This window comes from Dipodomys ordii, unplaced genomic scaffold (genome assembly GCF_000151885.1).
Source record: "Dipodomys ordii isolate 6190 unplaced genomic scaffold, Dord_2.0 Scaffold108, whole genome shotgun sequence".
Lineage (NCBI taxonomy): Eukaryota > Metazoa > Chordata > Mammalia > Rodentia > Heteromyidae > Dipodomys > Dipodomys ordii.
In genome coordinates, this window is record NW_012267324.1 from 250,766 (window position 1) to 260,182 (window position 9,417).

The 9,417-nt window shown below is 62.8% G+C and overlaps 1 protein-coding gene across 1 annotated transcript in view; it reads right to left on the minus strand.

Moving 5' to 3' along the window:
* Window positions 1–9,417, minus strand: part of Brd4 (bromodomain containing 4) — a 29,058-nt gene that overhangs the window by 5,389 nt on the left and 14,252 nt on the right. Inside the window, exons 10-12 of the mRNA XM_013028280.1 lie at window positions 8,970–9,080; window positions 968–1,020; window positions 458–850 (exon numbers count right to left, since the gene is read on the minus strand). Of these exons, the coding sequence (XP_012883734.1) occupies window positions 458–850; window positions 968–1,020; window positions 8,970–9,080 (557 nt within the window). The remainder of the gene's footprint in view (window positions 1–457; window positions 851–967; window positions 1,021–8,969; window positions 9,081–9,417) is intronic.

Here is a 9,417-nt window from a genome sequence, read left to right on the forward strand (position 1 = left end):
CGCCCCCCTGGCTCCTCACTCCCAGAGGCCACCTGTCTGCCAGGCTGTCCCTGCGCATGCCGTCTGGCCAGAGGTTGACCTTTGTCCAGATGACTATAAACTTCAGAGGGGTCCCATCCTTGGAAACTAACCCAAGGCCTAGCTCTACTGAGATGAGAACTAACTCATCCTGGTGTGCTGGTCCTGGGGCTTGAACTCGGGGCCTGGGTGCGGCCTCTGAGCTCCACCATCAAGTGGAGTTGAAGCCACAGCTCCATTTTTCCACTTTCTGGGGATTCACTGGGGAGGAAACTCTCCCAGCTCTCCTGCCCGGGCTGGCTTTGACACTTCCATCCTCCGATCTCAGCCTCCTGAGTAGCTGGGTTTACAGGCGTGAGCCACCAGCTGACTCCATCTTCTGACTTAGATGCCAATGGTCCCGGGGTTGCCCCAAAGTACCCGTACATTACGGCCCGGCAGAATTGGGGCAGTGCCACGGCTCACCTGGAGGAGAGACTACGGCGTGCTGGTTGAGATGGGGCGGAGTGCCGTGCTCAGGCGGCTGGGGCAGGTGAGGGGGCAGCTCGGGCTGCTGCAGGTGGAGGATGGGCTGGGTGAAGTGGCCGATGGGGTCGAAGACGCTGCCCGGGAGCTGGGGCTCCAGGACGGGCACCTGGGCGGTGATGAAGGGTGGGGGCGAGGACTTCATGGCAGGAGGGGCCTGCTGCGGGATGGAGGGCGGTGGAGGCGGCGGCGGCGGCGGCGGCTGTGGCTGCGGTGGTGGTGGGGGTGGTGGAGGCTGCTGGGGGGCTGGGGGGGGCTGCTGGGGGGGCGGGGCCTGGGCCGGTGGCTGATGGTGGTGGTGATGATGCTGTGTACACGGAGAGAGACACACAGGCTGATGTCAGGCAAGGCAGGCCAGAGGCCAGGCCCTGGGGCAGGACGCCAGCCACCCCCTAGGGAGGGACCTGTTCCCGGAGTGACGTACCTTCTTCTGGTCCCTCCCAGGGTGCCCCTTCTTTTTGGACTTCGGAGCCATCTCTGCAGAGAAAAGAGAAGGTGGTGAGGCTCTGGAGGAGTGGGGGGGGGGGTGAGCTGGCTTCGGACACGGAAGAGAAGAAAGCTGCAGAAGGCAGCGCAGGATGGGGGCAGGTGACATGGAGTGAGAAGATCCAGGCCGGGTTTGGATCAGTCGGTCACCCCTGGGTGGAGGGAAGCGATGGAGGGGGACCCCCACCTGCCCACCCACTGCGTCTTGAGGCGCTGTGATGGGGAATTATCCCCCCCCCCCGCCTTCACACCACTGGCGCCATTCCTATGCCGAAAGGCGAGCTGGGGAGCCCCATGCCTGCCCAGCACACGGGGATATCTGAAACCCCCACTCACTGCAGAGAGAGTGAGGAGAGAGAGCACGCTAGTTCAGGGTTACACGCAGTGATGGGGATGGAGGCACGGCGGTCCCACTGCATGGGTGCTGAAGGCCCTGGCGTCTTTCCAGACAAAGCAGAGCAGCTCGGGTGGGTGGGCGCGCGTCGGGGCTGGCCCGGGCCGCCATGGACCCCGGGACACACAGCCAGCGAGTGGGAAGCGAGGGCAGGGCGTGCGTGCCGCCGGCGAGGTGCCCACAGCCAGCGGAGGGCACAGGCTGCCTCACCCTGGAGGGACAGGCCCGAGGGCACCTTCTGAGGGACAGCATCAAGGGCTGCAGAGGGGGCCCTGAGCTGTTGGCAGCCGTGCTGTGCCCGCTCTGCACAGCTGTGCCCACCCCTGCTGCCACCCCAAAAGCTTATGCTCAACTGTTTCCGCCAGCCGGGTGGCCCTTCACCAAACAAGACGGTGTGCAAGCCTAGGCGGGAAGCGGGGCGCTCGGAACAGGGTCTCCGGGATTGCGGGCCCCGAGGCACGGCCACGGCCGGCTGTCCCTGAGCTTCCTGCCCAGGATGTCCAGCTTGCCATGGGGGTCAGTGGATGACACCTTCCCCAACAAGGCTACTTTGTGTGAGATGTCCGGGCCCTGGAGGGGCAGCAGCATGCCACCTACGGGGATGCGACAGGACCCCGTGCCCGGCACGAGCTAGAGACAAGACCAGGACACACACGCACATGCACACACTCAGCAGCCACAGACACATCCTCGGAACCAATGAAGCGGAGGACATCTAGGACAAGTGAACTCAAGCCCAGCACCCAGACGGAGGTGCCAGACCTCAGAACTCTTTGGGTGAGACACAAACATCTGTGGCACTGGCTGGAGACCCCAGAATTGCAGAGAGAGAAGGGGTGCCAGGGAAGGCAAGGTCTCAGAAGCTCCAGGGGACTGCGTGAGGAAGAGGCTGGCTCTTCTGGCCCATTCCAGTGCAGGGAAGTGGTGGGAGGGGCTGGGCAGGGAGCGGGGCCGCTAGGGCCGTGGCCTGGCCACTGAGCCAAGCCTAAGGGAGGTGCCCCATGCTGGCTGAGCGCAGACAAAATGTATGGGGGGGGGGCGCGGCCGCGCTGTGGTCTTTCATCTATGTAAGGAGGGGTGGTGGTGGCTCCATCCCTCACCAGCGCAGGCGTGGGAGCAAGCAGCGGAGCTGTGGGCGTCTAGGGAGACGTCTGCGGCCTTGAGAAGGTCACAGGGAGCATCCTGGGGCCCAAGGAGACTAGAAGCTCGGACGTGGGACAGCCCCCCCCGCCCCCCCCGCCAGCCGCTGCGGCCCAGGCCCCTGCGGCAGTTACTAGTAAGAAGACAAGACAAGAAGCGCACAGCTTCACAACACTCCAGCCCGAGACACCCCACACAAGACTCTCTAGAAAGGGTTTCCATGGAGATGGCCTTAAGTACTGTGCGATCTTTATTCCGTGACAATCTTCAACTCAACACAAATTCCAGCTTTACACAGGATGGTAATTGTACAAAGGAGTAAAATGTTTCTGCAAAATCTGAGTTAAAACACTGATTTCTTCCACCCCACCCAGCCCCACTCCAGGAGAGGGAGAGAAGAGGGCTAAAAGGCAGGGCGATGGGGGCAGAGAGGAGGAGGGGAGGAGCAGCTGCCGCCGGCCAGCTCTCCTGCGGGACTCCGGGCAGCCAGGACAGAGGCCTTGGGTGGCACCTCCTGGTGCCCAGGGAACAGGTTACAACAGCTGCCCATTGTCTTTCTGGCTTATTCCCAGGGCACCAAATACAGGTCACTTTTTTTGTTTTGTGCTGGTACTGGGGCTTGAGCTCGGGGCCTTGGGCTCTCTACCACTTGAGTCACAGCTCCACTTCTGGCTTGTTTGATGGTTTAATTGGATGTAAGAATCTCCTGGACTTTTCCTGCCTAGGGCTGGCTTCAAACTGAGCCCCTCAGCCTCGTGAACAGCCAGGATTACAGGCCTGAGCCGGTGGTCGGCTACAAGTGAATCTAAAGCACTTTCAAGTTCTACAGGTCCTGAGCGAACTGTCAGCTGGAAGCCTGACGGGCGAGGAAGACTGCGTCCCTGGCCATCAAGGACAGGAGGCCCTGGCGGGAGGGCTGGTGGTGGCCGTGGCTGCTGCGGTGCACACTCGTGTGGTCAGGGGCAGGGGGACAGGCAGCCTGGATGCTGTGAGAAGCTAGGCTGCTGCTTGGTCCAAGACAGCAGAAATCTTCCCAGAAAGAGAATGCCAGCAGCTTCCCAACTGTCCTGTGGGACCTCTGGGCATGAAGCCCCTCATCCCAGCCAAGCCAAGTTCACAGGAGCACGTCAGGCGCAGGCCAAAGGGTAGCTGAAAATAGTCTGTTTGGCAAACGTGGCTGACTGGAAACTGGAAGCCCAGAGAGGATCAGGAGCGGCCTGCAAGCTCATGAATGCTACTGCAGGGTCCTGCGGGGTCCTGGGGAGGCTGGGCTCCATCTGGGGGGCCACAGCAAGTCTGGGCCTAGAGGAACCCAGGGAGGCAGGAGAGGCGGTGGCATGTCCCCAGCCTGGCTCAGCCCCAGGACAGGGCAGCCTCCAAGGCGTCCATGTCCGCCGTGCGGCGGCTGGGCCCCAGCAGACACGTGAAGTACGCTTGAAGCAAGAAAGAACAAGAGCCCAGGCCGGAGCGCAGACGCTGCTCCTAACGCGGCTTTCTGTTCAGATGCTGGATTCATGACCAAAAAAGGGCCTACATTTATTTTTAGCGCAAAAAGCGGGGGGAAAAGTAGCCTGTTGGGTGCCTCTGGGAGGGTCAGCTGGGGTGGCCGCCCTCGCCTGGGGAGGCCGGACATCTAGGAGGTCGGTGCACAGGGCATCAGAAGGGAGCAGGACGTGTGTGTGTGCGCGTGTGTGTGTGCGTGCGTGCGTGCGTGTGTGTATGTGTGTGTGTGTATCCCTCACCAACAGCCCAGAAGATACTCTCCCTATGGGACTTGAGGGAAGCAGATAAAGAAGCCGGGAAAACGCCCATTACACCAGCTTAAGCATTCAGCCACGCGGGGACGGGGACAGGGACGGGGATGGGGACCGGAGGGCCTGGAGGAGGCTGAGGGGCGTGCAGGCCCCAGCGGGTCAAGCAGCCAGGGGTGGCACTGCCCAGCCCTCGAGGGTAGGAGGCGCCCCCTCCTCGTCTGGGAAAAGCCTGGGACAGGTCAGCACACTCTTCCTGAGGCGGAAGCAGATCTTCCCTGGGCTAAAGTCACAAGGTCCCGGAAGGGAGCAGTTAAGGTCCAGAGTCTCAGACAAAGGGGGGGGGGGGGGACCGAGAGAGGAGACGCACTCTGATCGGGTATCACACACAGCGCAGCACCACAGCGGGCACGGGGAGATTGTCATCACCCATCAGGAGGTGCCACCCACCCAGAGGCCCGGGAACGGGAGGCAGGCAGATCAGCCCCAGTCTCTGTACAGGCAGGCCAGGCAAGCAGCCTTCCCAAAGGCGGGAACTAGGCGTGTGCTGCCGGCGTGACCGCTCCACCCCGGGGACAGCCCAGGCCTCTGAGGAGTTCCATAACTCGATGGAGTCCTGTCCCTTCACAGGAGAAAATGGGACTTAAGCTAGAGCTTGCTGGGAGGGAATCTGGAACTGAAGACCGTTTTATTAAGAGTCCGTGTCCAGTGATTAGGCAGGACCTACGTAGAGGAAGAGAGAAATCAGTGTGAGAGAAGTGGTGTGAAATGTACCATTCAAGTCACAAGAACAGAAGAACTGCAGACCAAGCCAGCCTGTGCCCTGGTGGCCCAAAGGGCACAGGAGAGCAGCACCAGAGATGGGGAGCTCCGCCCCCGGCCTCCTCGGGTGGGGACAGACCCACCTCCACAGATCCTCTGTGCACCGAACCTGCCTGTGCTCCAGACAAACGCGCCCTCACTTGACGAGTTCCACGTGTGTGTGCCTGCCTGTGTGTGTGCGTGTGCCCACCACGGCCGCTCAGGGCCCCGCCCTGTCCCAGCCAGGGACACCAGGCTCACCACCACCAGGTATGTCCGCTCCCAGCCTTCCCTTGGGCCATGGCCCAGGAAGAAAAGCCTGACACTGTGGGCACCATGCTGCGATCGAGGCAGGACTCGAGCTGAGGGAACGTGGCCTCTGCACCCTTCCAGCTCCCCGAGGCACACAGGATAAAGAGGAATCTGTGACATGTAGCTGAGGGAGGAGGAAGGAAAAGAGAAGAAAGGAACGAGAGAGACAGAGCAAGCAGATCGAAGAGGAAATGGTCCCCCTCTCCCGCCTCATCTGGGACTCCAGCCTGGCTCCTGGACCAGGGCGGCCGCTGGGCCGGCTCCACCCACGCAGCAGTGGCGTCTCTGGAGTCACGGATGCTCCCCCACGCCTGGGAAAAACCCGCCCACCCCGCCTCTCGCCGCTGGCCACATTCCACAAGGCTGGCCTCACCCGGGGGAGCCCCCAGCCCTCCAGCTGCAAGGCCGTGTGTGCATGTGCATCAAGTCACCTGGCTGTGGGCCCCCCCCTGCCCCGCTGAGTCCCTCAAAGACCCTTGGGGCAGGAAGCTGGGGCTGGACGTGTGGTCAGCAGAGAGCACCCCCTTGCCCATCTGCACCTCCCAGCTCAAATCTTTTCAGAACACCAAGCATCCCCCTCTCCCCTGGAGCCACTGAGAAACGCCCACACTGTCCAGTCCTGGGAAAAGGAAACCACGACTCTGAGCTGGCTGGCGACGCTCCTGGGCAGGTGGAAAAGAAGAGCAAAATCTGAGGGACCCTCCCCCAAACTGCCCCAGCGCAGGTGGGGGCGGAGGGAGAGGTGTGGCTGTGGACAGGGAGGCCTCTGCACTGGCCCGCCCCACCCCTCCGGAAGAGGCAGCCAGCAACGTGCTGGCCGAGACCTACAGGGCGTCCCAGGACACCCTCTGCCCCGGCCCGCACGCGGTGCCGGGCGGCAGGGCCCGGCTCTGTCCACAGCCTGCCCGGGAGAGCGGCCAGAAGGTCTGGCCACAGACCCCTTCCGAGGTGTGGCACAGTGGCACCCGAGCTATACCAGACGGTATCCGCCTGGCCAGACACCAACCCCTTGCGCGGCTGAAAGCAGAGCCCCGTGAGAGATCACACAACCCAAGCGGCAGCCGGGCTCAGTGTGCTGCAGGGTGAGGGCCGGCTGGGCCAGCACCCCAAGCCTCCTCCGGGCACAGGCGGCCTCACGCTTAAGCCTAGTTCGAGCTGCGCCAGGGCCCCAGCAGCTCGCGCTGCCGGAAGACAGCTCTCGCACCACCCTCCCGACCCCAGTGACTGCTTTGCTTCGGTTTCTTTTGGAGATTCAGGTCCCAGACCCGTGTCAGCAGAAATGACCCTTAGTACAAGTGACAAAAGTAGGCCTTTGAGATATTTCGGCTCCAACCCAAGTGGAATCACAAGAGCAAGGAGGCTACACAAGCCCCGAAGACCAGAAGGAAATAGCGTCCATCGCCCCGCAGCGCAGCGCAGCGGTGACCAGGCACCCGAGGGTGCAGCGGTCATGCTCCGCGACGGAGTGCGGGCTGCGGCTCTCCCAGCGGCCCTGCCCAGCTGGCCCACGGAGCCCCGCCACACACAGAAGGTGAAGGAAAAGCCACGGCTCAGAGGCAGCAGCGCTGGCCAGCACAGAGACAAAGAAAGAGAGCCAGGCTAAACCCACGTGGGAGGGCGTGTGGGGAGAGCCTGGGCCCAGGCGGCTGAGCCGGTGGCCAGGGCTGCACCGCCCCGGCCTGGGAGCCAAGGCTGTAAATCTCACCCTCCTCCTTCCCGCCAAGACAGCGGTTCCCAGGGCTCTCGGATTACTCTCTGCACCATCTTCCCACTTTCCTTGAAGGGAGGGGGAGGGCTTAAAAAAATAGCCCAGCGGCCGGAGGGGTGCAGGGCGCCCACAAGGGAGCCCGGGGCAGAGACCTTGGCCTCGGCGGGTGATTAGCTCAGCCCCGGGGCTGTCACGCAGACCCCAGCGGAGAGGCGAACCTGCCGCTTGGCTGGCAGAAGGGAAGAGTCAGAGATACCGACAATGCTACAGGACTCCAGGGCACAGCCCCTCCACCCCCTCGGCCCGCACGGGGCAGGCTCCTCCCAGCCAGCCTGGAGGGCAGCACCCCCTGCCGGCTGAGGGGGCTGGAAAGGTTGGGAGGCTGCAGGGCGCGGGCTCTGCGTCCAGGCCTGGGGAGACCCCGGCCCACCCCAAGCCCCACAGCATCTGAGCCTGCCGTGAGCGCCTCAGAGGTGGGGTCTCCCGGAACTGTGATTGCTACTCCCAGCACGTCGGAGGCAGGAGACCCACGGAAGCACACGCCAGCCACCTGGTTGCCTAACCAGACACGCATTTCCCACTGTGGCCCAAGCCCCGGTCCACCTGGTAGAAACACTTTGCACCAGGACTGGCTCGCAGGCGGCCTGGAGTGTGTGTGCCCAGCCCACCCCATGCACAAGCCACACGCAGGTCCCTCAAGTGCCCTCCATTCCCTAGTGTGCTGAGCGGCGGTACTGTGCTCTTCCACCGCTCATCCAGCTCCCAGCACTGTTCCTCCTCTGGCTTCCCGGTTGCTGCCCAAAAGGTGGGTCTGGCCAGGGTGCCGGGGCTGGCCCACAGAGCTCGGCAGGGCAGCAAGCCAGGCCCCGGCGAGGCCGATCTGAGGGTCAAGGTTGAAGGCAGCCTAAGCAGACAACCTGGCTGGCTCTCATCCCCAACGAACCACCCAAAACCACAAGTGGGGACGTAGTCTAAGTGTTAGAACCCCAGGCACAAGCAAATACACTGAGTAGGAGCTTGGAGCCCTGAGTTTAAGCCTTGGTACTGGTGTGCAACGTGTGTGTGCATGCGGGAGGGGACTGCGTGCTGCACACACAGGCTGCAGGTTACACGCGTCTAGGTAGGTGTGGAGTTGGGGAGAGGCCGCAGCAGCTGCACAGCAGGCAGGCCCACGCTGGGGTGGGGCGCAGCTGTGGCGCAGTCTGGTGAGAAGCATTAGCAGCAGGCCGGGGACGGACCTGCCGCCAAGGCTGCCAGCTGCAGGCAGCTCCGCGCCTTTATTTTTTTGTTGGTTGTGGGTCTTGAACTCTGGGCCTGGGCGCTGTCCCTCAGCCCTTTAGCTCAAGGTGAGCACTCTACCACTTGGGCCACAGCGCCACTTCTGGTTTTCTGGTGGTTTATTGGAGATAGGAGTCTCACGGACTTTTCTACCTGGGCTGGCTTTGAACTGTGATCCTCAGATCTCAGCCTCCTGAGTACCTAGGATGACAGGCGTGAGCCACCAGTGCCCAGTTCCGCTCCACTCTTGCGGGACACCTGCCAACCAACCACCTCCCCTGCGCTGTGGCCCTGCCCGTGACTACAGGACTGGCAAGCCTGTGGGCTGCGCAGTCTTTCCTGGACAGGAGGCTTGGGGAGAGGGACTCTAGTCCCATGCCGGCCTGGTGCAGGCCTCAGCGGGGATGGGGGAGGGCCGCCTAGAGACAGCGTTAAAGAGCGGCGACCGTCTCTGGGCTCTCCAGCAGCCTAGCCCAGGACGGAGGCAGGGCTGGTGCCGGTACCTGGCATGGACTGGGGAAGTTTTGGACCAGATCTTAAACAAGAGTCCCCTGACCTGTTTCCGAGTCTTCACTATCTGAGGAGCTCGACTCGCTGGTGCTCTCTGACTCGGAGGAGGAGAAGCCTTTCATCTTGGAGGAGCCGGCGATCACGTCCACTTTCTCGGCTGTAAGCCAAACAACAGGAAAGGCGATGAGGAGGTGCTCTTCCCGGGTCCACGGTTCCCCACCGGTAGCCTACTGCCAACTGCCCCAGACATGGTCCGGCCTGGCATTTCCAGGGCACTGGCGCCCTCTGGAGGATTTCTCAAGGATGTGACAGGCCATGTGGAGGAGTCCCTTCCCAGCGTGGGCACTGCTGGTCTGGCCTAATGCTCACCTACAGCACACCTGCCTGGGGACCAGTCAGGGCTGGTAAGGAGCCAGCACACCTCAAGGCCGGTGCTACAGGCCCCACGCAGACCGCACGTCCTGCGTGCTACAGGCCCCCACGCAGACCGCACG